The sequence below is a fragment of the Taeniopygia guttata genome, chromosome 4 (assembly GCF_048771995.1).
Source record: "Taeniopygia guttata chromosome 4, bTaeGut7.mat, whole genome shotgun sequence".
Classification (NCBI taxonomy): domain Eukaryota; kingdom Metazoa; phylum Chordata; class Aves; order Passeriformes; family Estrildidae; genus Taeniopygia; species Taeniopygia guttata.
Genome location: NC_133028.1, coordinates 67,479,893 through 67,507,052, shown reverse-complemented (window position 1 = coordinate 67,507,052; position 27,160 = coordinate 67,479,893). Strand labels below are relative to the sequence as shown.

The 27,160-nt window shown below is 52.3% G+C and overlaps 1 protein-coding gene across 1 annotated transcript in view; it reads right to left on the bottom strand.

Moving 5' to 3' along the window:
* Positions 1–27,160, bottom strand: part of LOC115495084 (uncharacterized) — a 161,297-nt gene that overhangs the window by 55,004 nt on the left and 79,133 nt on the right. The window contains exon 6 of the mRNA XM_072928814.1: positions 17,674–17,882. Within this exon, the coding sequence (XP_072784915.1) occupies positions 17,674–17,882 (209 nt within the window). The remainder of the gene's footprint in view (positions 1–17,673; positions 17,883–27,160) is intronic.

The following is a 27,160-nucleotide window of genomic DNA, read 5'->3' as shown; positions in this document are numbered from 1 at the left end:
AGTCCCAGGGAAAGCTATCCAGGCTTGCCCTGTGAAACCACTGATGTATGAGATCCCCGCCTTCCCCATGTCTATCAAATGTTGGACCCTGCCAGTAAATGTCACTCACTGTTTGCTCCATCCCTCAGTTCTGGAAAGTTCTCTGTTCACCCATTGGTTCTCGTTATGTCACCCCATCCCTGCTCCTCCCCTGAGTCTTCTTCCCATTGATCCCCATGTGCCCTGACCCCTCCTACCCTTCCCCTGTTGTATGTCCTGACCCCTCCCCTGAAGGGGCTCTCGGAGTCTGTTTCCCTCCCGTGCAGTTGTTTCCCTGTCATCTTCCTACTTCACCTTGCAATAAACTCAAGGAACTCCAGCAGCCCAAGTGTCCTCTGGTCTCCAGGGTGGAAGATCAGATTTCGCTGCCCGAGGCCCCTTCGACCGCTCCCTCAGAGACTCCCTGTGGGACCAAAGGTCCAGGGTGCCTTTAGTCTAGCAGCTTTTCAGACTTTATTTCATCTTAGAGACCTTACTTAGATCCATATCAATCAGCTGAGCCTCTGCTGCCATCAAAACCGAGGGAAATAACATTTCTTTAGCACTGCTTAGAAACACAGCAGATAAAACAAAACTGTGCATTCCCAATGAACGAAGGAATTATGTCCTATCCACCTTCAATAAGTCACCAAGACCAAAATCTCTTCAGAGCATCTCATTTACTTTCAGCCTTGCACAGTGAGCCCTCAGCTCTCATGGATCAGCACTGTGGGAGGTGCCCAAGGGAAGCCCGGCCATGGCACTCCGGCTCCGGCCTGCTCGCCATGGTGGCCACGGGGCACAGGTTGGAGTGGAACTTGCAGGGCCCTTCGGAGCCCGTGCATTCTGTGATTTGTGACATCACAGCCTCTGGGGACAGCAGGGTGGCTGGCAAGTGCCCCCAGCCGTTCCGTGCCCGGAGCCCCTGCAGACCTCGGCGTGCAGAGACGTCCAGAGCCTGTGTGCTGGTGGCAGCTCCTCCGGCGCACCACCATGGCTGGCCAGGGCGGCTCCTGGATGCTGCAGGTGTACCTGCTGGCGCTCCTGGTCCATCCCCTCGACCCCTCCAGCCGTCCTGAGCGGGGCACCTCGGGCCTGCTTCCCGAGGAGCTGGAGCTGCAGGACACGGACAATGAGGCCGGCCCGTGGGGGGACCTGGCGCTGCTGTTCTGGACCTGCTTCCTCGGAGACGTGCTGGTCGCGGGCGTCGTCCTGGGCTGCTGGCTCGGCAGAAGGATCTTGAGACGCCGCAGAAAGGTGAGGGAGGGCTCGGGCAGGCAGGAGGCTCTGGAGACACCGCAGAGAGGTGAGGGAGGGCTCGGGCAGGCAGGACGGGCAGAGCCGAGGCTGCCGGGGCTCCAGGGCACCCCTTGGCCGAGCCCCGGGGCAGAGGGGAGCGGAGCCTCCGGGCGGGCATCGGGCCGGGCCGGGCCGGGCCAGCAGCCGCAGCGGGGCCGGAGCTCCGCTCGCTGCGGCCTCTGCCGGGCAGCCCTGGCAGGCCGAGCCTCCCTCGCAGCGGCCTCGGCCCCACTCCGCCGCTCCCATGGGATCCCTCTCTGCTCTTTGCCCCGCAGGAGCAGTGCCGGGACCATTCGGGCCGTGCCGGAGCCCGCTGCCGCTGCTGCCGGGGCCGCGGCTGCCCCACGAGGCTGATGCAGCTGCTGAGGCAGAACCGCGCCCTGCTGCAGCTGTGCCTGAACCACCCGCCCCGCAGGGCCCCGGGCCGAGGGAGAAGCGCCGGGGCCGTCGGAGAGAGGAGAGTCCGGTCCCACTCAGCGCCGAGTTCCACCGCGGCGCGGAGCTCCGGGGCCTGTGTGACCAGCGGCATCCCCATCTCCAGAGCTGGAGACACCCCAGCCTCAGTCCCGCGTTTCCCGACACCTCTCCTAAAAGAAAATGACATTTCCTTTAGTATTCCCCTTCTAAAAGTTCAAGTAGTTTAGGCATAAGTTAATTACCCCGTAGTGTTCAAGTATTTTAGGCATAAGATTATTACCCCGTAGTATTCTAGTATTTTAGGCATAAGATTCTTACCCCGTAGTATTTTAGTCCCCCTGTTGTTATAAATGAATTTGTTTTAGTAGGAAGGATTAAGGATAGTTAATTATTGTAAATAAATTGTTAGTGTAATGAATTGTTGTATTATAATGAATTGTTATAATTAATGTAATAAATTACAAAGTTATATGAATTGTTAGTTATGTGTGTGTAGCTGTCAATGCAGAGAAAGGGGAAGGGCTGTATCCAAGAGTGAAGACACCAGCTCAGCTTGGGATTGGGAGAGCCAACCAGGCAATGGTGCCTTAAGCTCCTGGAATGATTGGCCAGGAATGCACCACCGTACACGAAGGGACCAGAGGTGGTGGTTTGGTTGGGACAACATTCTGGCTTGCCAGGAAGACCTTCAGGACTGGGTCTCCCAGTTGCAGTGTCATGCATTGAAGCGCTGGCTGGGAGGGGGTGACAAGGGGGGCACAGGGGGGTTCCACCATCTCGAGCAACTTGGGGGGCAGTTCCTCAGGGTGAGCGCAGGGAGTGTCCCGGGCATCTTGAGGAACTAGGACCTTTGGGGTGGGCTGGAGACTCCTAACCGGAGACCTGAGGAGAATGAGGCCACCGGTTGGGGGATTGTCCCTCTTTTGGCAGGGGGAGGGAGTAGGAGCCTGACCAGAGGGGAGTAGGACCCTAGGCCAGGAGAGGTGGTCAAGGGGAGATTCCTCGTAGCACAGCGACAAGCCGGGGAGGGTGAAGGCTGCCAGCTAGGAGAAGTCCCTTTACCTATTAGGGAGGTTTAGAACCTGCTGGTTAGGGACATAATTTTGTTTCAGTTTATGTAAAGTTATTTATGTGTGATTTACTTTTAGTTGGGATTTTCTGGTCGGTGTTGTCAAGTTCATTTATTCTTTCTATTGCTACTGATAGTAAGTTATTTACTGGATTATTATATTGTGTGGTTTTATTTATTTTAATATTAAAATACCAGTCTGGCATTTCACAATATTACTAGTAGTATTTTGCTTAATCTTTGTGTTTTAAGTGATAGATGTGTATATTGTTTTGCTGAGTGTATTGTGATTTTTTGACATTGGATTTAAGAGTCGTCAGTGTTTTGTTGGTATTTGGTACCTGGATTTTACCTGTTGCTTTGGAGGTTTAAGATCATTGGTTCCTCGAATTGCGTAAGATAATGATTGTGTAGTTTTATTGGCCTGAAGGAACCATTTTAGTTGTGGTATCCTTGGTGGCTCAGAGGAGCCATTTTAGGAGCTCTTGGAACTCATCTCAAAGCCTCAGTAAAATGACACCAGCAGAACTTCCCTGAGATGGCACTGTGTTCTACTACCCTTCAAATACTCATGAAAACAGACTTGCTTTCACTAGGACAGCTGTCCATGAAAATCTGGGGTAAAACCTCTAAGAAATGGCAACGTGCACAAACGCTCCTTTCACAGCAGGCACAACCCAGTGCTCCTGTGAGTGGCTACAAGCTGAGCAGCACTCGCTGGCACAGCCTCTTCTCCCACGCCCAGCGAGTGCCCAGCGGGCATCGCAGCCTCCTCAGAGATGGGCCAGGACACGAGAGAGCAGATGCCAACAAGGGTCTGAAGCTGTGCTGAAGGAGGTGTGCTGAGGGAGATTTACATTGGACATTAGGAAGAACTTTGGCCCAGAAAGGGGCATTAGATACGGGAATGCTCTGCCCTGGGGGAGCTGGTGGAGTCAGCACTGTGGGAGGTGCCCAAGGGAAGCCCGGCCATGGCACTCCGGCTCCAGCCTGCTCGCCATGGTGGCCACGGGGCACAGGTTAGGGTGGAACTTGCAGGGCCCTTCGGAGCCCGTGCATTCTGTGATTTGTGACATCACAGCCTCTGGGGACAGCAGGGTGGCTGGCAAGTGCCCCCAGCCGTTCCGTGCCCAGAGCCCCTGCAGACCTCGGTGTGCAGAGACGTCCAGAGCCTGTGTGCTGGTGGCAGCTCCTCCTGCGCACCACCATGGCTGGCCAGGGCGTTTCCTGGATGCTGCAGGTGTACCTGCTGGCGCTCCTGGTCCATCCCCTCGACCCCTCCAGCCGTCCTGAGCGGGGCACCTCGGGCCTGCTTCCCGAGGAGCTGGAGCTGCAGGACATGGCCAATGAGGCCGGTCCGTGGGGGGACCTGGCGCTGCTGTTCTGGACGTGCCTCCTGGGAGACGTGCTGGTCGCGGGCGTCGTCCTGGGCTGCTGCTGCCTTGGCAGAAGGTTCTGGAGACGCCGCAGAAAGGTGAGGGAGGGCTCGGGCAGGCAGGACGGGCAGAGCCGAGGCTCCCGGGGCTCCAGGGCACCCCTTGGCCGAGCCCCGGGGCAGAGGGGAGCGGAGCCTCCGGGCGGGCATCGGGCCGGGCCGGGCCGGGCCAGCAGCCGCAGCGGGGCCGGAGCTCCGCTCGCTGCGGCCTCTGCCGGGCAGCCCTGGCAGGCCGAGCCTCCCTCGCAGCGGCCTCGGCCCCACTCCGCCGCTCCCATGGGATCCCTCTCTGCGCTTTGCCCCGCAGGAGCAGAGCCGGGACCATTCGGGCCGTGCCGGAGCCCGCTGCCGCTGCTGCCGGGGCCGCGGCTGCCCCACGAGGCTGATGCAGCTGCTGAGGCAGAACCGCGCCCTGCTGCAGCTGTGCCTGCCCCACCCGCCCCGCAGGGCCCCGGGCCGAGGGAGAAGCGCCGGGGCCGTCGGAGAGAGGAGAGTCCGGTCCCACTCAGCGCCGAGTTCCATCGCGGCGCGGAGCTCCGGGGCCTGTGTGACCAGCGGCATCCCCATCTCCAGAGCTGGAGACACCCCAGCCTCAGTCCAGCGTTTCCCGACACCTGTCCCAATAGAAACTGACATTTCCTTTAGTATTCCCCTTCTAGAAGTTCAAGTATTTTAGGCATAAGTTAATTACCCCGTAGTGTTCAAGTATTTTAGGCATAAGATTATTACCCCGTAGTATTCTAGTATTTTAGGCATAAGATTCTTACCCCGTAGTATTTTAGTCCCCCTGTTGTTATAAATGAATTTGTTTTAGTAGGAAGGATTAAGGATAGTTAATTATTGTAAATAAATTGTTAGTGTAATGAATTGTTGTATTATAATGAATTGTTATAATTAATGTAATAAATTACAAAGTTATATGAATTGTTAGTTATGTGTGTGTAGCTGTCAATGCAGAGAAAGGGGAAGGGCTGTATCCAAGAGTGAAGACACCAGCTCAGCTTGGGATTGGGAGAGCCAACCAGGCAATGGTGCCTTAAGCTCCTGGAATGATTGGCCAGGAATGCACCACCGTACACGAAGGGACCAGAGGTGGTGGTTTGGTTGGGACAACATTCTGGCTTGCCAGGAAGACCTTCAGGACTGGGTCTCCCAGTTGCAGTGTCATGCATTGAAGCGCTGGCTGGGAGGGGGTGACAAGGGGGGCACAGGGGGGTTCCACCATCTCGAGCAACTTGGGGGGCAGTTCCTCAGGGTGAGCGCAGGGAGTGTCCCGGGCATCTTGAGGAACTAGGACCTTTGGGGTGGGCTGGAGACTCCTAACCGGAGACCTGAGGAGAATGAGGCCACCGGTTGGGGGATTGTCCCTCTTTTGGCAGGGGGAGGGAGTAGGAGCCTGACCAGAGGGGAGTAGGACCCTAGGCCAGGAGAGGTGGTCAAGGGGAGATTCCTCGTAGCACAGCGACAAGCCGGGGAGGGTGAAGGCTGCCAGCTAGGAGAAGTCCCTTTACCTATTAGGGAGGTTTAGAACCTGCTGGTTAGGGACATAATTTTGTTTCAGTTTATGTAAAGTTATTTATGTGTGATTTACTTTTAGTTGGGATTTTCTGGTCGGTGTTGTCAAGTTCATTTATTCTTTCTATTGCTACTGATAGTAAGTTATTTACTGGATTATTATATTGTGTGGTTTTATTTATTTTAATATTAAAATACCAGTCTGGCATTTCACAATATTACTAGTAGTATTTTGCTTAATCTTTGTGTTTTAAGTGATAGATGTGTATATTGTTTTGCTGAGTGTATTGTGATTTTTTGACATTGGATTTAAGAGTCGTCAGTGTTTTGTTGGTATTTGGTACCTGGATTTTACCTGTTGCTTTGGAGGTTTAAGATCATTGGTTCCTCGAATTGCGTAAGATAATGATTGTGTAGTTTTATTGGCCTGAAGGAACCATTTTAGTTGTGGTATCCTTGGTGGCTCAGAGGAGCCATTTTAGGAGCTCTTGGAACTCATCTCAAAGCCTCAGTAAAATGACACCAGCAGAACTTCCCTGAGATGGCACTGTGTTCTACTACCCTTCAAATACTCATGAAAACAGACTTGCTTTCACTAGGACAGCTGTCCATGAAAATCTGGGGTAAAACCTCTAAGAAATGGCAACGTGCACAAACGCTCCTTTCACAGCAGGCACAACCCAGTGCTCCTGTGAGTGGCTACAAGCTGAGCAGCACTCGCTGGCACAGCCTCTTCTCCCACGCCCAGCGAGTGCCCAGCGGGCATCGCAGCCTCCTCAGAGATGGGCCAGGACACGAGAGAGCAGATGCCAACAAGGGTCTGAAGCTGTGCTGAAGGAGGTGTGCTGAGGGAGATTTACATTGGACATTAGGAAGAACTTTGGCCCAGAAAGGGGCATTAGATACGGGAATGCTCTGCCCTGGGGGAGCTGGTGGAGTCAGCACTGTGGGAGGTGCCCAAGGGAAGCCCGGCCATGGCACTCCGGCTCCAGCCTGCTCGCCATGGTGGCCACGGGGCACAGGTTAGGGTGGAACTTGCAGGGCCCTTCGGAGCCCGTGCATTCTGTGATTTGTGACATCACAGCCTCTGGGGACAGCAGGGTGGCTGGCAAGTGCCCCCAGCCGTTCCGTGCCCAGAGCCCCTGCAGACCTCGGTGTGCAGAGACGTCCAGAGCCTGTGTGCTGGTGGCAGCTCCTCCTGCGCACCACCATGGCTGGCCAGGGCGTTTCCTGGATGCTGCAGGTGTACCTGCTGGCGCTCCTGGTCCATCCCCTCGACCCCTCCAGCCGTCCTGAGCGGGGCACCTCGGGCCTGCTTCCCGAGGAGCTGGAGCTGCAGGACATGGCCAATGAGGCCGGTCCGTGGGGGGACCTGGCGCTGCTGTTCTGGACGTGCCTCCTGGGAGACGTGCTGGTCGCGGGCGTCGTCCTGGGCTGCTGCTGCCTTGGCAGAAGGTTCTGGAGACGCCGCAGAAAGGTGAGGGAGGGCTCGGGCAGGCAGGACGGGCAGAGCCGAGGCTCCCGGGGCTCCAGGGCACCCCTTGGCCGAGCCCCGGGGCAGAGGGGAGCGGAGCCTCCGGGCGGGCATCGGGCCGGGCCGGGCCGGGCCAGCAGCCGCAGCGGGGCCGGAGCTCCGCTCGCTGCGGCCTCTGCCGGGCAGCCCTGGCAGGCCGAGCCTCCCTCGCAGCGGCCTCGGCCCCACTCCGCCGCTCCCATGGGATCCCTCTCTGCGCTTTGCCCCGCAGGAGCAGTGCCGGGACCATTCGGGCCGTGCCGGAGCCCGCTGCCGCTGCTGCCGGGGCCGCGGCTGCCCCACGAGGCTGATGCAGCTGCTGAGGCAGAACCGCGCCCTGCTGCAGCTGTGCCTGCCCCACCCGCCCCGCAGGGCCCCGGGCCGAGGGAGAAGCGCCGGGGCCGTCGGAGAGAGGAGAGTCCGGTCCCACTCAGCGCCGAGTTCCATCGCGGCGCGGAGCTCCGGGGCATGTGTGACCAGCGGCATCCCCATCTCCAGAGCTGGAGACACCCCAGCCTCAGTCCAGCGTTTCCCGACACCTGTCCCAATAGAAACTGACATTTCCTTTAGTATTCCCCTTCTAGAAGTTCAAGTATTTTAGGCATAAGTTAATTACCCCGTAGTGTTCAAGTATTTTAGGCATAAGATTATTACCCCGTAGTATTCTAGTATTTTAGGCATAAGATTCTTACCCCGTAGTATTTTAGTCCCCCTGTTGTTATAAATGAATTTGTTTTAGTAGGAAGGATTAAGGATAGTTAATTATTGTAAATAAATTGTTAGTGTAATGAATTGTTGTATTATAATGAATTGTTATAATTAATGTAATAAATTACAAAGTTATATGAATTGTTAGTTATGTGTGTGTAGCTGTCAATGCAGAGAAAGGGGAAGGGCTGTATCCAAGAGTGAAGACACCAGCTCAGCTTGGGATTGGGAGAGCCAACCAGGCAATGGTGCCTTAAGCTCCTGGAATGATTGGCCAGGAATGCACCACCGTACACGAAGGGACCAGAGGTGGTGGTTTGGTTGGGACAACATTCTGGCTTGCCAGGAAGACCTTCAGGACTGGGTCTCCCAGTTGCAGTGTCATGCATTGAAGCGCTGGCTGGGAGGGGGTGACAAGGGGGGCACAGGGGGGTTCCACCATCTCGAGCAACTTGGGGGGCAGTTCCTCAGGGTGAGCGCAGGGAGTGTCCCGGGCATCTTGAGGAACTAGGACCTTTGGGGTGGGCTGGAGACTCCTAACCGGAGACCTGAGGAGAATGAGGCCACCGGTTGGGGGATTGTCCCTCTTTTGGCAGGGGGAGGGAGTAGGAGCCTGACCAGAGGGGAGTAGGACCCTAGGCCAGGAGAGGTGGTCAAGGGGAGATTCCTCGTAGCACAGCGACAAGCCGGGGAGGGTGAAGGCTGCCAGCTAGGAGAAGTCCCTTTACCTATTAGGGAGGTTTAGAACCTGCTGGTTAGGGACATAATTTTGTTTCAGTTTATGTAAAGTTATTTATGTGTGATTTACTTTTAGTTGGGATTTTCTGGTCGGTGTTGTCAAGTTCATTTATTCTTTCTATTGCTACTGATAGTAAGTTATTTACTGGATTATTATATTGTGTGGTTTTATTTATTTTAATATTAAAATACCAGTCTGGCATTTCACAATATTACTAGTAGTATTTTGCTTAATCTTTGTGTTTTAAGTGATAGATGTGTATATTGTTTTGCTGAGTGTATTGTGATTTTTTGACATTGGATTTAAGAGTCGTCAGTGTTTTGTTGGTATTTGGTACCTGGATTTTACCTGTTGCTTTGGAGGTTTAAGATCATTGGTTCCTCGAATTGCGTAAGATAATGATTGTGTAGTTTTATTGGCCTGAAGGAACCATTTTAGTTGTGGTATCCTTGGTGGCTCAGAGGAGCCATTTTAGGAGCTCTTGGAACTCATCTCAAAGCCTCAGTAAAATGACACCAGCAGAACTTCCCTGAGATGGCACTGTGTTCTACTACCCTTCAAATACTCATGAAAACAGACTTGCTTTCACTAGGACAGCTGTCCATGAAAATCTGGGGTAAAACCTCTAAGAAATGGCAACGTGCACAAACGCTCCTTTCACAGCAGGCACAACCCAGTGCTCCTGTGAGTGGCTACAAGCTGAGCAGCACTCGCTGGCACAGCCTCTTCTCCCACGCCCAGCGAGTGCCCAGCGGGCATCGCAGCCTCCTCAGAGATGGGCCAGGACACGAGAGAGCAGATGCCAACAAGGGTCTGAAGCTGTGCTGAAGGAGGTGTGCTGAGGGAGATTTACATTGGACATTAGGAAGAACTTTGGCCCAGAAAGGGGCATTAGATACGGGAATGCTCTGCCCTGGGGGAGCTGGTGGAGTCAGCACTGTGGGAGGTGCCCAAGGGAAGCCCGGCCATGGCACTCCGGCTCCAGCCTGCTCGCCATGGTGGCCACGGGGCACAGGTTAGGGTGGAACTTGCAGGGCCCTTCGGAGCCCGTGCATTCTGTGATTTGTGACATCACAGCCTCTGGGGACAGCAGGGTGGCTGGCAAGTGCCCCCAGCCGTTCCGTGCCCAGAGCCCCTGCAGACCTCGGTGTGCAGAGACGTCCAGAGCCTGTGTGCTGGTGGCAGCTCCTCCTGCGCACCACCATGGCTGGCCAGGGCGTTTCCTGGATGCTGCAGGTGTACCTGCTGGCGCTCCTGGTCCATCCCCTCGACCCCTCCAGCCGTCCTGAGCGGGGCACCTCGGGCCTGCTTCCCGAGGAGCTGGAGCTGCAGGACATGGCCAATGAGGCCGGTCCGTGGGGGGACCTGGCGCTGCTGTTCTGGACGTGCCTCCTGGGAGACGTGCTGGTCGCGGGCGTCGTCCTGGGCTGCTGCTGCCTTGGCAGAAGGTTCTGGAGACGCCGCAGAAAGGTGAGGGAGGGCTCGGGCAGGCAGGACGGGCAGAGCCGAGGCTCCCGGGGCTCCAGGGCACCCCTTGGCCGAGCCCCGGGGCAGAGGGGAGCGGAGCCTCCGGGCGGGCATCGGGCCGGGCCGGGCCGGGCCAGCAGCCGCAGCGGGGCCGGAGCTCCGCTCGCTGCGGCCTCTGCCGGGCAGCCCTGGCAGGCCGAGCCTCCCTCGCAGCGGCCTCGGCCCCACTCCGCCGCTCCCATGGGATCCCTCTCTGCGCTTTGCCCCGCAGGAGCAGTGCCGGGACCATTCGGGCCGTGCCGGAGCCCGCTGCCGCTGCTGCCGGGGCCGCGGCTGCCCCACGAGGCTGATGCAGCTGCTGAGGCAGAACCGCGCCCTGCTGCAGCTGTGCCTGCCCCACCCGCCCCGCAGGGCCCCGGGCCGAGGGAGAAGCGCCGGGGCCGTCGGAGAGAGGAGAGTCCGGTCCCACTCAGCGCCGAGTTCCATCGCGGCGCGGAGCTCCGGGGCATGTGTGACCAGCGGCATCCCCATCTCCAGAGCTGGAGACACCCCAGCCTCAGTCCAGCGTTTCCCGACACCTGTCCCAATAGAAACTGACATTTCCTTTAGTATTCCCCTTCTAGAAGTTCAAGTATTTTAGGCATAAGTTAATTACCCCGTAGTGTTCAAGTATTTTAGGCATAAGATTATTACCCCGTAGTATTCTAGTATTTTAGGCATAAGATTCTTACCCCGTAGTATTTTAGTCCCCCTGTTGTTATAAATGAATTTGTTTTAGTAGGAAGGATTAAGGATAGTTAATTATTGTAAATAAATTGTTAGTGTAATGAATTGTTGTATTATAATGAATTGTTATAATTAATGTAATAAATTACAAAGTTATATGAATTGTTAGTTATGTGTGTGTAGCTGTCAATGCAGAGAAAGGGGAAGGGCTGTATCCAAGAGTGAAGACACCAGCTCAGCTTGGGATTGGGAGAGCCAACCAGGCAATGGTGCCTTAAGCTCCTGGAATGATTGGCCAGGAATGCACCACCGTACACGAAGGGACCAGAGGTGGTGGTTTGGTTGGGACAACATTCTGGCTTGCCAGGAAGACCTTCAGGACTGGGTCTCCCAGTTGCAGTGTCATGCATTGAAGCGCTGGCTGGGAGGGGGTGACAAGGGGGGCACAGGGGGGTTCCACCATCTCGAGCAACTTGGGGGGCAGTTCCTCAGGGTGAGCGCAGGGAGTGTCCCGGGCATCTTGAGGAACTAGGACCTTTGGGGTGGGCTGGAGACTCCTAACCGGAGACCTGAGGAGAATGAGGCCACCGGTTGGGGGATTGTCCCTCTTTTGGCAGGGGGAGGGAGTAGGAGCCTGACCAGAGGGGAGTAGGACCCTAGGCCAGGAGAGGTGGTCAAGGGGAGATTCCTCGTAGCACAGCGACAAGCCGGGGAGGGTGAAGGCTGCCAGCTAGGAGAAGTCCCTTTACCTATTAGGGAGGTTTAGAACCTGCTGGTTAGGGACATAATTTTGTTTCAGTTTATGTAAAGTTATTTATGTGTGATTTACTTTTAGTTGGGATTTTCTGGTCGGTGTTGTCAAGTTCATTTATTCTTTCTATTGCTACTGATAGTAAGTTATTTACTGGATTATTATATTGTGTGGTTTTATTTATTTTAATATTAAAATACCAGTCTGGCATTTCACAATATTACTAGTAGTATTTTGCTTAATCTTTGTGTTTTAAGTGATAGATGTGTATATTGTTTTGCTGAGTGTATTGTGATTTTTTGACATTGGATTTAAGAGTCGTCAGTGTTTTGTTGGTATTTGGTACCTGGATTTTACCTGTTGCTTTGGAGGTTTAAGATCATTGGTTCCTCGAATTGCGTAAGATAATGATTGTGTAGTTTTATTGGCCTGAAGGAACCATTTTAGTTGTGGTATCCTTGGTGGCTCAGAGGAGCCATTTTAGGAGCTCTTGGAACTCATCTCAAAGCCTCAGTAAAATGACACCAGCAGAACTTCCCTGAGATGGCACTGTGTTCTACTACCCTTCAAATACTCATGAAAACAGACTTGCTTTCACTAGGACAGCTGTCCATGAAAATCTGGGGTAAAACCTCTAAGAAATGGCAACGTGCACAAACGCTCCTTTCACAGCAGGCACAACCCAGTGCTCCTGTGAGTGGCTACAAGCTGAGCAGCACTCGCTGGCACAGCCTCTTCTCCCACGCCCAGCGAGTGCCCAGCGGGCATCGCAGCCTCCTCAGAGATGGGCCAGGACACGAGAGAGCAGATGCCAACAAGGGTCTGAAGCTGTGCTGAAGGAGGTGTGCTGAGGGAGATTTACATTGGACATTAGGAAGAACTTTGGCCCAGAAAGGGGCATTAGATACGGGAATGCTCTGCCCTGGGGGAGCTGGTGGAGTCAGCACTGTGGGAGGTGCCCAAGGGAAGCCCGGCCATGGCACTCCGGCTCCAGCCTGCTCGCCATGGTGGCCACGGGGCACAGGTTAGGGTGGAACTTGCAGGGCCCTTCGGAGCCCGTGCATTCTGTGATTTGTGACATCACAGCCTCTGGGGACAGCAGGGTGGCTGGCAAGTGCCCCCAGCCGTTCCGTGCCCAGAGCCCCTGCAGACCTCGGTGTGCAGAGACGTCCAGAGCCTGTGTGCTGGTGGCAGCTCCTCCTGCGCACCACCATGGCTGGCCAGGGCGTTTCCTGGATGCTGCAGGTGTACCTGCTGGCGCTCCTGGTCCATCCCCTCGACCCCTCCAGCCGTCCTGAGCGGGGCACCTCGGGCCTGCTTCCCGAGGAGCTGGAGCTGCAGGACATGGCCAATGAGGCCGGTCCGTGGGGGGACCTGGCGCTGCTGTTCTGGACGTGCCTCCTGGGAGACGTGCTGGTCGCGGGCGTCGTCCTGGGCTGCTGCTGCCTTGGCAGAAGGTTCTGGAGACGCCGCAGAAAGGTGAGGGAGGGCTCGGGCAGGCAGGACGGGCAGAGCCGAGGCTGCCGGGGCTCCAGGGCACCCCTTGGCCGAGCCCCGGGGCAGAGGGGAGCGGAGCCTCCGGGCGGGCATCGGGCCGGGCCGGGCCGGGCCAGCAGCCGCAGCGGGGCCGGAGCTCCGCTCGCTGCGGCCTCTGCCGGGCAGCCCTGGCAGGCCGAGCCTCCCTCGCAGCGGCCTCGGCCCCACTCCGCCGCTCCCATGGGATCCCTCTCTGCGCTTTGCCCCGCAGGAGCAGAGCCGGGACCATTCGGGCCGTGCCGGAGCCCGCTGCCGCTGCTGCCGGGGCCGCGGCTGCCCCACGAGGCTGATGCAGCTGCTGAGGCAGAACCGCGCCCTGCTGCAGCTGTGCCTGCCCCACCCGCCCCGCAGGGCCCCGGGCCGAGGGAGAAGCGCCGGGGCCGTCGGAGAGAGGAGAGTCCGGTCCCACTCAGCGCCGAGTTCCATCGCGGCGCGGAGCTCCGGGGCATGTGTGACCAGCGGCATCCCCATCTCCAGAGCTGGAGACACCCCAGCCTCAGTCCCGCGTTTCCCGACACCTGTCCCAATAGAAACGGACATTTCCTTTAGTATTCCCCTTCTAGAAGTTCAAGTAGTTTAGGCATAAGATAATTACCCCGTAGTGTTCAAGTATTTTAGGCATAAGATTCTTACCCCGTAGTATTCTAGTATTTTAGGCATAAGATTCTTACCCCGTAGTATTTTAGTCCCCCTGTTGTTATAAATGAATTTGTTTTAGTAGGAAGGATTAAGGATAGTTAATTGTTGTAAATAAATTGTTAGTGTAATGAATTGTTGTATTATAATGAATTGTTATAATTAATGTAATAAATTAAAAAGTTATATGAATTGTTAGTTATGTGTGTGTAGCTTTCAATCCAGAGAAAGGGGAAGGGCTTGTATCCAAGAGTGAAGACACCAGCTCAATTTGTGATTGGGAGAGCCAACCAGGCAATGGTGCCTTAAGCTTCTGGAATGATTGGCCAGGAATGCACCACCCTATGGAACAATCAGTGACCAGAAGAAGGACCGACCCTCCGCCAGATCAAGAACACACCAATCCTGTCCCCTTCAAGAGACTCTAAAGATCCCTGGGTGTCGAACACCCAGATCTTTTTCCTGTGGACTCTGTATCCCTGGGAAAAACACCCTGTGTTGTTACACAGGCATAAGGGGTTCCTTGAATTGCATAAGAGAAGTGACTGTGTAGTTTTAGTGGCCTGAAGGAACCATTTTAGTTGTGGTATCATTGGTCGCTCAGAGGAGCCATTTTAGGTGCCCTTGGAAGGGGGGGAGTTCCCCTCAGGAAGGGATGTGGTAGCCCGATAGTGAGTGACAGGTGGACCAGAAGAGTCGGTGAAAACTTCCGTCTGCTCGGCCATTTTGGTTTGTTCTGAGCTCTGGTTCCCACTGTCGGCCATTTTGGTTTGTTCTGAGTTCTGGTTCCCACAGTACCTGATATTCCCAGGAGTCTCATATTCATTTCTGATTAAGTTCAGGTTTCATTTGTTTCTCACTGCGAATTGTTTATTTAATTAAATTTGCTATTTGAATATATTCACACTCATCATGATGCTGATTAAGCAGAAGTTGATTCTGTATTTCAGATACTGTCTCAAGATCATAAAAATTCTCTACTGTCCTTCTGTTACTGTCAGCTGTGCTCAGAGAATCCGTGTGACATCCGGCCAGAATGGCCAAACACAACAGCTCCAGGTGTTCAGTAAGACACTTTTGCCAAAAACCCAGAGGAAGAAATATTTGCCTTCAGACTGGAGCACTTTATAGAAAAACTTCCTAATTTATCTGCCTGCACACCACTTCTAGAAAACCAAGTGAATAACTCTTAATATCAAATCAACATTTTAAAATGATAAAAGTCCAGAGCTTTCAATGATACATACGTTAGATAATGAAATATCACCTATATTCAAAGGCCAATAAAACAGTGTTTAAAGAGTCTAATGTCATCCCATACTTCTAATGCACAGGCACCTTCTTTGGGCTGGGCTGGAATGTGGTTTTAATGAACACCTGGAATGAGCAGTTGTCTTCTACTTTCAGGGCTCAGAATTTTAACTACTGAACTTTTCTTGGTTTTTAGTCTGAAATCACAGGTGTCCCCACTCATAGCTGCCTGAGGATTAACATAGAAATTGACTTCAATCATTTGCATGCTGATTTTTTTCTCAAAAACATGTTAGGAGCTAAATCCAGAACTGTGTTGATGATACAGATTATCCAGGATTCCAGTCCTGAGCAAAAGTACCTCCTGTAGCTCATATAAATTTAGAAGATAATTGCTATCCTATTTCTCACTGTACATTGAACTTATAACTGCTTCAACATAATCAGCCTGATTATGCTTGAGCATTCAGTTGGGCAGACAATGAACTGCTAAAAAACATCTGACCCAAATATTGCACACTGCTATAGCCACACCCTGCAAACACTACCAAATAATGCAATTGTCCATCAATTTAATTTCTCTTCTGCAAAAAAGCCACCATAGGCTGCTTAAAAGTATTTCAACCAAACAGAAAGAAAACCACTATCACTGGCAAAAAAACCCTCAAACTGATTGAAACACCCAGAAGGTTTCAGCAGTGTCTGGTGGGGAGAGAAAGGGCTGAGGAACACTCAGGTGAACGGATGCCCTTAGAAAACAGGGAAGTGAATACATACACTGCAAGTGCTTGATGGGAGCCTTCAAAACTCCACTGCTCAGAGGCAGTCTGGGAAGTGAAGATCCAGGTTTGCTGCAGTTAACCAGGCTGAAATACCACAATGTTATCTCCAATAGCTTTTCTTTCTTGCTTCTCTCCTGAAGTCATAACTTAAGGCACGTGCAATGGCCCTGTAAATGTATTACAAGCCTTACAGAACGTGTGTATCTTCATATGTCCAGCTTCCCATCCTTTATGCCATCCTTTAGCAATGATTTATGATGAAAAAGCAGTTAAATATCAAGTTTTATCTAAGGAATTAAGTCTTAGAGAGATTAATTATTGTTAATGACACAGTAAACATTTTAGTAACATCACTACAGTAATACAGATCTTTCTGCCTGCTTCCTTTGAACTTCATTTAACTTTTCTGAACATCCTTCCTTCATCCACTTACCCTCTCTATTTATTTCTAGTTGAAGATACAGTGAAGTTTGTAGGCTCCCTGGTTTTGAGGAGGGTTCGTATTATTTCCTTCTATTTTAAGTGGAAAGGTAACATTACAAAAATGAAACAATTACAACACATTCTCAGAATATCTTGCTTTGGGTTTTGGGCTTTGTTTCTTTCTTTCCATGGCTCTTTTGAGAGAGGAGTGTTTGTTTTTAAAAGGTAACATATTCTAATGGATACTTTGACATGCAGTGGGGAAAAAAAAAAGAAAACCATGCTTAGAAATAAGGCTGGCATCCTGCTGCACACGACTCACCAATTCTTCTGGCCTTGCTTTCCAGCCACGTTCTAGCTGGAATGTAGTTGGAATGCCTCCCCATGAATCAGAGCATCTACACAGAAATACATCCAAAGCCAGATGCCCAGGATGACAGGAATTTTACAGGCCACCAGCTGGGAAATTGTCTTCAAAGTCAGGTAGGAAAAAGTGAAGTTTTTCAGCCTGCTAAGGCATAAGGACCACGGGGAGAAGATTAATAAGTGGCCTCACTAGATTTTGACTTCTCTGGCTCACTCCTAAGACAAGCTCTCCTTCCCTCTATGCCAAGTGTCCTTTTCCTGGAGTTAGGAATGAGAATGATGTTTTTTGCTTTGTGTCTGATAGCCCTGGCCCCAAATGAAGAGGACTTTTCCTCATGAAGCTGTCAGCAACTAATGGGAAATTGAGGATGCTGCATTAATTGAAGCAGATCATCCCAGTTCCCTTCAGAACTCAGCCTAGCACCCTGAGAAGCTTTATCATTAAAATTCACAGAAAATCAATTAAGAGAGGCCTGAAGCAGACTGGGCTGCCCACAGGGCCTCTTTGCCTTACCTCAAAAGGTAACAAATGTCAAGGGACAGAAGGTGCCAGTCCCAGTAAGCTGGCTCTGTTTGCCTGGGAAAAGTTAATTGGAGAAATTCAAGACTCACACCAAGGAGTGGAGGACCAAGGCCAAGGGATTTTGATAGCCAGTTGGTTCAATATTGAATCATAGAAATAACTGACATAGTGATTTGTTAGGGATTTCTAGTAATTTTGGCTAATTGGAGGCTGAATCAGAGATAAAAAAGACAAAATGAACACAATGAAAACTTTCTTAGTAGTATAATAATTAAAAATACTCAGTGGATAAACATCTTAAAATAGAGCTCTGTATCTGTTGCAAAAGCTAGGCACCAGTTGCAGGAATGGACTCTGTTAATTTTCATGAATAAATCAATTTTGGAGGAGCAAGTGAGACAGATAAACTGCAGCTGGAGCAAGATTTAGCCACCCCATAGTCAGAGGCAATGTCATGGTACAGCAGTGGTGAAAAGCAGATGCTGACCTTGGCACTTACCCAGCACTGAAAGAAGAGGCTTTGTCCAGTTGTCCATGGGACTTTGATGAAGAGAACATCTGCTGGATGAGACAAGGCTGTTTTGGTCCACATAAGAAATTGGGATGAGAGCTGTGAAAGGTTTTCCTGTCCATGAGTTGGAGTGAAAAGAATGAGTTGTGCTTCTGTCCTTTTGGAACCTCTTTGAGGGGGGTCAGCTGTGCTGCTGGCTGCAGAAAAATCAAAACCACCAGTAATTTGTTAGGGTTAGTAATCTACCTGAGGAAAAGAGAAACAAGGAGCTGATCTGAAAGAATGCTGCTGTGTTAAAGGATTCATTCAGGTATCATCAAACTGTGCCAAAGCCCATGTCCTTGGGTGTGAGAGACACCAAACATTTCCCTCCTCAGCGTAAGGAATTGAATTCTCTCCCAGAAAAGGGAGCTCATCACCAGATTTGATGAAAGCACCCAGGAAAAGCAAGTGTTGTGCAAACCTTCACAACCCTGCTAATGACTTTTCTGGGATGGATGTGCTCTCATCCCAAACTGACATCACCATAACAAGGGGCTGTAAGAGCCACGTGCATAAATGGGGAGTTCAGTGCTGAACTGGCCATTCCTGCACGCCCCAGCAGGGCACCAGGAAGCTGCAGTAACTGCTTGGCCACATCAGATGGCCGAGTGTTCTTCCACAGTTGTGAGGAGAAAATGTAACAAAGCATTACAAGCACAGGTACCAATTAGTATAATCAGGCATATTGTCCCACAGGCTCAATTTAGTATTTTTCCTAGCAATGCAGCAATAACTGTTACTCCTAAACATAATTATGGTATGTTCAGTACAGCATTTCCATCTACATTTGCTACCTTAGGTATGAGCCAGCACCAGTAGTCAGCAAAGACAAAAGGGCAAAGTTTTAAAATTTAAAAATTGCCAGGACATTTTAATGAAGAAACCTTTCTATTTCAGTGATTCCATCTGATAGGAAAGCAAAGGTGAGCAGCAGAAGGCAGGTGAGGTGGTGCAGGCAGGGCTAAGGATCAAAATGAACGGTGGTGGTCACATACCCAGTGTAGGAAAAGCAGGCAGGACAGAGGAATCATCTCTGAATTTAAGATGGAAGTTCAGCTTTTTCCTTTTCTGTTAGGATTGCCTGTAGGGGTTGTCTGGTGTGGGAGGCAGTCCCAGGGAAAGCTATCCAGGCTTGCCCTGTGAAACCACTGATGTATGAGATCCCCGCCTTCCCCATGTCTATCAAATGTTGGACCCTGCCAGTTAATGTCACTCACTGTTTGTTCCATCCCTCAGTTCTGGAAAGTTCTCTGTTCACCCATTGGTTCTAGTTATGTCACCCCATCCCTGCTCCTCCCCTGAGTCTTCTTCCCATTGATCCCCATGTGCCCTGATCCCTCCTACCCTTCCCCTGTTGTATGTCCTGACCCCTCCCCTGAAGGGGCTCTCGGAGTCTGTTTCCCTCCCGTGCAGTTGTTTCCCTGTCATCTTCCTACTTCACCTTGCAATAAACTCACGGAACTCCAGCAGCCCAAGTGTCCTCTGGTCTCCAGGGTGGAAGATCAGATTTCGCTGCCCGAGGCCCCTTAGACCGCTCCCTCAGAGACTCCCTGTGGGACCCAAGGTCCAGGGTGCCTTTAGTCTAGCAGCTTTTCTGACTTTATTTCATCTTAGAGACCTTACTTAGATCCATATCAATCAGCTGAGCCTCTGCTGCCATCAAAACCGAGGGAAATAACATTTCTTTAGCACTGCTTAGAAACACAGCAGATAAAACGAAACTATGCATTCCCAATGAGCACAGGAATTATGTCCTATCCACCTTCAATATGTCACCAAGACCAAAATCTCTTTAGAGCATCTCATTTACTTTCAGCCTTGCACAGTGAGCCCTCAGCTCTCATGGATCAGCACTGTGGGAGGTGCCCAAGGGAAGCCCGGCCATGGCACTCCGGCTCCGGCCTGCTCGCCATGGTGGCCACGGGGCACAGGTTGGAGTGGAACTTGCAGGGCCCTTCGGAGCCCGTGCATTCTGTCATTTGTGACATCACAGCCTCTGGGGACAGCAGGGTGGCTGGCAAGTGCCCCCAGCCGTTCCGTGCCCAGAGCCCCAGCAGACCTCGGCGTGCAGAGACGTCCAGAGCCTGTGTGGTGGTGGCAGCTCCTCCTGCGCACCACCATGGCTGGCCCGGGCGTTTCCTGGATGCTGCAGGTGTACCTGCTGGCGCTCCTGGTCCATCCCCTCGACCCCTCCAGCCGTCCTGAGCGGGGCACCTCGGGCCTGCTTCCCGAGGAGCTGGAGCTGCAGGACACGGGCAATGAGGCCGGCCCGTGGGGGGACCTGGCGCTGCTGTTCTGGACCTGCTTCCTCGGAGACGTGCTGGTCGCGGGCGTCGTCCTGGGCTGCTGCTGCCTTGGCAGAAGGTTCTGGAGACGCCGCAGAGAGGTGAGGGAGGGCTCGGGCAGGCAGGACGGGCAGAGCCGAGGCTCCCGGGGCTCCAGGGCACCCCTTGGCCGAGCCCCGGGGCAGAGGGGAGCGGAGCCTCCGGGCGGGCATCGGGCCGGGCCGGGCCGCGCCAGCAGCCGCAGCGGGGCCGGAGCTCCGCTCGCTGCGGCCTCTGCCGGGCAGCCCTGCCAGGCCGAGCCTCCCTCGCAGCGGCCTCGGCCCCACTCCGCCGCTCCCATGGGATCCCTTCCTGCGCTTTGCCCCGCAGGAGCAGAGCCGGGACCATTCGGGCCGTGCCGGAGCCCGCTGCCGCTGCTGCCGGGGCCGCGGCTGCCCCACGAGGCTGATGCAGCTGCTGAGGCAGAACCGCGCCCTGCTGCAGCTGTGCCTGCCCCACCCGCCCCGCAGGGCCCCGGGCCGAGGGAGAAGCGCCGGGGCCGTCGGAGAGAGGAGAGTCCGGTCCCACTCAGCGCCGAGTTCCATCGCGGCGCGGAGCTCCGGGGCATGTGTGACCAGCGGCATCCCCATCTCCAGAGCTGGAGACACCCCAGCCTCAGTCCCGCGTTTCCCGACACCTCTCCCAAAAGACACTGACATTTCCTTTAGTGTTCCCCTTCTAGAAGTTCAAGTAGTTTAGGCATAAGATTCTTACCCCGTAGTGTTGTAGTATTTTAGGCATAAGATTCTAACCCGTAGTATTTCTAGTCCCCCTGTTGTTATAAATGAGTTTGTTTTAGTAGGCAGGATTAAGGATAGTTAATTGTTTTAAATAAATTTTTAGTGTAATGAATTGTTGTATTATAATGAATTGTTATAATTAATATAATAAATTACAAAGTTATATGAATTGTTAGTTATGTGTGTGTAGCTGTCAATGCAGAGAAAGGGGAAGGGCTGTATCCAAGAGTGAAGACACCAGCTCAGCTTGTGATTGGGAGAGCCAACCAGGCAATGGTGCCTTAAGCTTCTGGAATGATTGGCCAGGAATGCACCACCGTACACGAAGGGACCGGAGGTTGTGGTTTGGTTGGGACAACATTCTGGCTTGCCAGGAAGACCTTCAGGACTGGGTCTCCCAGTTGCAGTGTCAGGCATTGGGGTGGCTGGCTGGGAGGGGTGACAAGGGGGGCGCAGGGGGGTTCCACCATCTTGAGCAACTTGGGGGGCAGTTCCTCAGGGTGAGCGCAGGGAGTGTCCCGGGCATCTTGAGGAACTAGGACCTTTGGGGTGGGCTGGAGACTCCTAACCGGAGACCTGCAGAGAGTGAGGCCACCGGTTGTGGGATTGTCCCTCTTTTGGCAGGGGGAGGGAGTAGGAGCCTGACCAGAGGGGAGTAGGACCCCAGGCCAGGAGAGCTGGTCAAGGGGAGATTCCTCGTAGCACAGCGACGAGCCGGGGAAGGTGAAGGCCGCCAGCTAGGAGAAGTCCCTTTACCTATTAGGGGTAGGAGGGAGGTTTAGAACCTGCTTGTTGGGGACACAATTTTGTTTCAGTTTATGTAAAGTTATTTATGTGTGATTTACTTTTAGTTGGGATTTTGTGGTCGGTGTTGTCAAGTTCATTTATTCTTTCTATTGCTACTGATAGTAAGTTATTTACTGGATTATTATGTTGTGTGGTATTATTTATTTTAATACTAAAATACCAGTCTGGCATTTCACAATAGTACTAATAGTATTTTGCTTAATCTTTGTGTTTTAAGTGATAGATGTGTATACTGTTTTGCTGAGTGTATTGTTATTTTTGTGACATTGGGTTTAAGAGTCAATGTTTTGTTGGTATTTGGTGCCTGGGTTTTATCTGTTGCTTTGCAAGTTTGAGATCATTGGTTCCTCGAATTGCATAAGAGAAGCTATTGTGTAGTTTTAGTGGCCTGAAGGAACCATTTTAGTTGTGGTATCCTTGGTGGCTCAGAGGAGCCATTTTAGGAGCTCTTGGAACTCATCTCAAAGCCTCAGTAAAATGACACCAGCAGAATTTCCCTGAGATGGCATTGTGTTCTACTACCCTTCAAATACTCATGAAAACAGACTTGCTTTCACTAGGACAGCTGTCCATGAAAATCTGGAGTAAAACCTCTAAGAAATGGCAACGTGCACAAACGCTCCTTTCACAGCAGGCACAACCCAGTGCTCCTGTGAGTGGCTACAAGCTGAGCAGCACTCGCTGGCACAGCCTCTTCTCCCACGCCCAGCGAGTGCCCAGCGGGCATCGCAGCCTCCTCAGAGATGGGCCAGGACACGAGAGAGCAGATGCCAACAAGGGTCTGAAGCTGTGCTGAGGGAGGTGTGCTGAGGGAGATTTACATTGGACATTAGGAAGAACTTTGGCCCAGAAAGGGGCATTAGATACGGGAATGCTCTGCCCTGGGGGAGCTGGTGGAGTCAGCACTGTGGGAGGTGCCCAAGGGAAGCCCGGCCATGGCACTCCGGCTCCGGCCTGCTCGCCATGGTGGCCACGGGGCACAGGTTAGGGTGGAACTTGCAGGGCCCTTCCGAGCCCATACATTCTGTGATTTGTGACATCACAGCTTCTGGGGACAGCAGGGTGGCTGGCAAGTGCCCCCAGCCGTTCCGTGCCCAGAGCCCCTGCAGACCTCGGCGTGCAGAGACGTCCAGAGCCTGTGTGCTGGTGGCAGCTCCTCCTGCGCACCACCATGGCTGGCCAGGGCGGCTCCTGGATGCTGCAGGTGTACCTGCTGGCGCTCCTTGTCCATCCCCTCGACCCCTCCAGCCGTCCTGAGCGGGGCACCTCGGGCCTGCTTCCCGAGGAGCTGGAGCTGCAGGACATGGCCAATGAGGCCGGCCCGTGGGGGGACCTGGCGCTGCTGTTCTGGACGTGCCTCCTGGGAGACGTGCTGGTCGCTGGCGTCGTCCTGGGCTGCTGCCTCGGCAGAAGGTTCTTGAGACGCCGCAGAAAGGTGAGGGAGGGCTCGGGCAGGCAGGAGGCTCTGGAGACACCGCAGAAAGGTGAGGGAGGGCTCGGGCAGGCAGGACGGGCAGAGCCGAGGCTGCCGGGGCTCCAGGGCACCCCTTGGCCGAGCCCCGGGGCAGAGGGGAGCGGAGCCTCCGGGCGGGCATCGGGCCGGGCCGGGCCGGGCCAGCAGCCGCAGCGGGGCCGGAGCTCCGCTCGCTGCGGCCTCTGCCGGGCAGCCCTGGCAGGCCGAGCCTCCCTCGCAGCGGCCTCGGCCCCACTCCGCCGCTCCCATGGGATCCCTCTCTGCTCTTTGCCCCGCAGGAGCAGTGCCGGGACCATTCGGGCCGTGCCGGAGCCCGCTGCCGCTGCTGCCGGGGCCGCGGCTGCCCCACGACGCTGATGCAGCTGCTGAGGCAGAACCGCGCCCTGCTGCAGCTGTGCCTGAACCACCCGCCCCGCAGGGCCCCGGGCCGAGGGAGAAGCGCCGGGGCCGTCGGAGAGAGGAGAGTCCGCTCCCACTCAGCGCCGAGTTCCATCGCGGCGCGGAGCTCCGGGGCATGTGTGACCAGCGGCATCCCCATCTCCAGAGCTGGAGACACCCCAGCCTCAGTCCCGCGTTTCCCGACACCTCTCCTAAAAGAAACTGACATTTCCTTTAGTATTCCCCCTCTAGAAGTTCAAGTATTTTAGGCATAAGATTCCTACCCCGTTGTATTTTAGTATTTTAGGAATAAGATTCTTACCCCATAGTATTTTAGTCCCCCTGTTGTTATAAATGAATTTGTTTTAGTAGGAAGGATTAAGGATAGTTACTTGTTGTAAATAAATTGTTTGTGTAATGAATTGTTGTATTGTAATGAATTGTTAAAATTAATATAATAAATTCAAAGTTATATGAATTGTTAGTTATGTGTGTGTAGATGTCAATGCAGAGAAAGGGGAAGGGCTGTATCCAAGAGTGAAGACACCAGCTCAGCTTGTGATTGGGAGAGCCAACCAGGCAATGGTGCCTTAAGCTTCTGGAATGATTGGCCAGGAATGCACCACCATACGGAAAAATCAGGGACCAGAAGAAGGACCGACCCTCCACCAGATCAAGAACGCACCAATCCTGTCCCCTTCAAGAGAGTCCAAAGATCCCTGGGTGTCGAACACCCAGATGTTTTTCCTGTGGACTCTGTATCCCTGGGAAAAACACCCTGTGTTGTTACACAGGCATAAGGGGTTCCTTGAATTGCATAAGAGAAGTGATTGTGTAGTTTTAGTGGCCTGAAGGAACCATTTTAGTTGTGGTATCCTTGGTGGCTCAGAGGAGCCATTTTAGGTGCTCTTGGAAGGGGGGGAGTTCCCCTCAGGAAGGGGTGTGGTAGCCCGATAGTGAGTGACAGGTGGAGCAGAAGAGTCGGTGAAAACTTCCGGCTGGTCGGCCATTTTGGTTTGTTCTGAGCTCTGGTTCCCACTGTCGGCCATTTTGGTTTGTTCTGAGTCTGGTTCCCACTGTCGGCCATTTTGGTTTGTTCTGAGTTCTGGTTCCCACTGTCGGCCATTTTGGTTTGTTCTGAGCTCTGGTTCCCACTGTCGGCCATTTTGGTTTGTTCTGAGTTCTGTTGCCCACGGTACCTGATATTCCCAGGAGTCTTATATTCATTTCTGTTTAAGTTCAGGTTTCATTTGTTTCTCACTGCGAAGTGTTTATTTAATTAAATTTGCTATTTGAATATATTCACACTCATCATGAAGCTGATTAAGCAGAAGTTGATTCTGTGTTTCAGATACAGTCTCAAGATCATAAAAATTCTCTACTGTCCTTCTGTTACTGTCAGCTGTGCTCAGAGAATCCGTGTGACATCCAGCCAGAATGGCCAAACACAACAGCCCCAGGTGTTTTCAGCCTGCTAAGGCATAAGGACTACAGGGAGAATAATAAGTGGCCCCACTAGATTTTGACTTCTCTGGCTCACTCCTAAGACAAGCTCTCTTTCCCTCTATGCCAAGTGTCCTTTTCCTGGAGTCAGGAATGAGAATGATGTTTTTTGCTTTGTGTCTGATACCACTGGTCCCAAATGAAGAGGACTTTTCCTCATGAAGCTGTCAGCAACTAATGGGAAATTGAGGATGCTGCATTCATTGAAGCAGATCATCCCAGTTCCCTTCAGAACTCAGCCTAGCACCCTGAGAAGCTTTATCATTAAAATTCACAGAAAATCAATTAAGAGAGGCCTGAAGCAGACTGGGCTGCCCACAGGGCCTCTTTGCCTTACCTCAAAAGGTAACAAATGTCAAGGGACAGAAGGTGCCAGTCCCAGTAAGCTGGCTCTGTTTGCCTGGGAAAAAGTTCATTAGAGGATTTAAAGACTCACACCAAGGAGTGGAGGACCAAGGCCAAGGGATTTTGATAGCCAGTTCGTTCAATATTGAATCATATAAATAACTGACATTGTGATTTGTTAGGGATTTCTAGTAATTTTGGCTAATTGGAGGCTGAATCAGAGATAAAAAATACAAAATGAACACAATGAAAACTTTCTTAGTAGTATAATAATTAATCATACTCAGTGGATAAACATCTTAAAATAGAGTTCTATATCTGTTGCAAAAGCTAGGCACCAGTTGCAGGAATGGACTCTGTTAATTTTCATGAATAAATCAATTTTGGAGGAGCAAGTGAGACAGATAAACTGCAGCTGGAGCAAGATTTAGCTACCCCATAGTCAGAGGCAATGTCATGGTACAGCAGTGGTGAAAAGCAGATGCTGACCTTGGTGCTTACCCAGTACTGAAAGAAGAGGCTTTGTCCAGTTGTCCATGGGACTTTGATGAAGAGAACATCTGCTGGATGAGACAAGGCTGTTTTGGTCCACATAAGAAATTGGGATGAGAGCTGTGAAAGGTTTTCCTGTCCATGAGTTGGGGTGAAAAGAATGAGTTGTGCTTCTGTCCTGTTGGAACCTCTTTGAGAGGGGTCAGCTGTGCTGCTGGCTGCAGAAAAATCAAAAACCACCAGTAATTAGTTAGGGTTAGTAATCTACCTGAGGAAAAGAGAAACAATGAACTGATCTGAAAGAATGCTGCTGTGTTAAAGGATTCATTCAGGTATCATCAAACTGTGCCAAAGCCCATGTCCTTGGGTGTGAGAGACACCAAATATTTCCCTGCACAGCGTAAGGAATTGACATCTCTCCCAGAAAAGGGAGCTCATCACCAGATTTGATGAAAGCACCCAGGAAAAGCAAGTGTTGTGCAAACCTTCACAACCCTGCTAATGACTTTTCTGGGATGGATGTGCTCTCATCCCAAACTGACATCACCACCACAAGGGGCTGTAAGAGCCACGTGCATAAATGGGGAGTTCAGTGCTGAACGGGCCATTCCTGCACGCCCCAGCAGGGCACCAGGAAGCTGCAGTAACTGCTTGGCCACATCAGATGGCCGAGTGTTCTTCCACAGTTGTGAGGAAAAAATGTAACTAAGCATTACAAGCACAGGTACCAATTAGTATAATCAGACATATTGTCCCACAGGCTCAATTTAGTATTTTTCCTAGCAATTCAGCAATAACTGTTCCTCCTAAACATAATTATGTTATGTTCAGTACAGCATTTCCATCTACATTTGCTACCTTGGGTATGAGCCAGCACCAGTAGTCAGCAAAGACAAAGGGGCAAAGTTTTAAAATTTAAAAATTGCCAGGACATTTTAATAAAGGATATTTTCTATTTCAGTGATTCCATCTGACAGGAAAGCAAAGGTGAACAGCAGAAGGCAGGTGAAGTGGTGCAGGCAGGGCTAAGGATCAAAATGAACGGTGGTGGTCACATACCCAGTGTAGGAAAAGCAGGCAGGACAGAGGAATCATCTCTGAAATTAAGATGGAAGTTCAGCTTTTTCCTTTTCTGTTCAGATTGACTATAGGGGTTGTCTGGTGTGGGAGGCAGTCCCAGGGAAAGCTATCCAGGCTTGCCCTGTGAAACCACTGATGTATGAGATCCCCGCCTTCCCCATGTCCATCAAATGTTGTACCCTGCCAGTTAATGTCACTCACTGTTTGCTCCATCCCTCTGTTCTGGAAAGTTCTCTGTTCACCCATTGGTTCTAGTTATGTCACCCCATCCCTGCTCCTCCCCTGAGTCT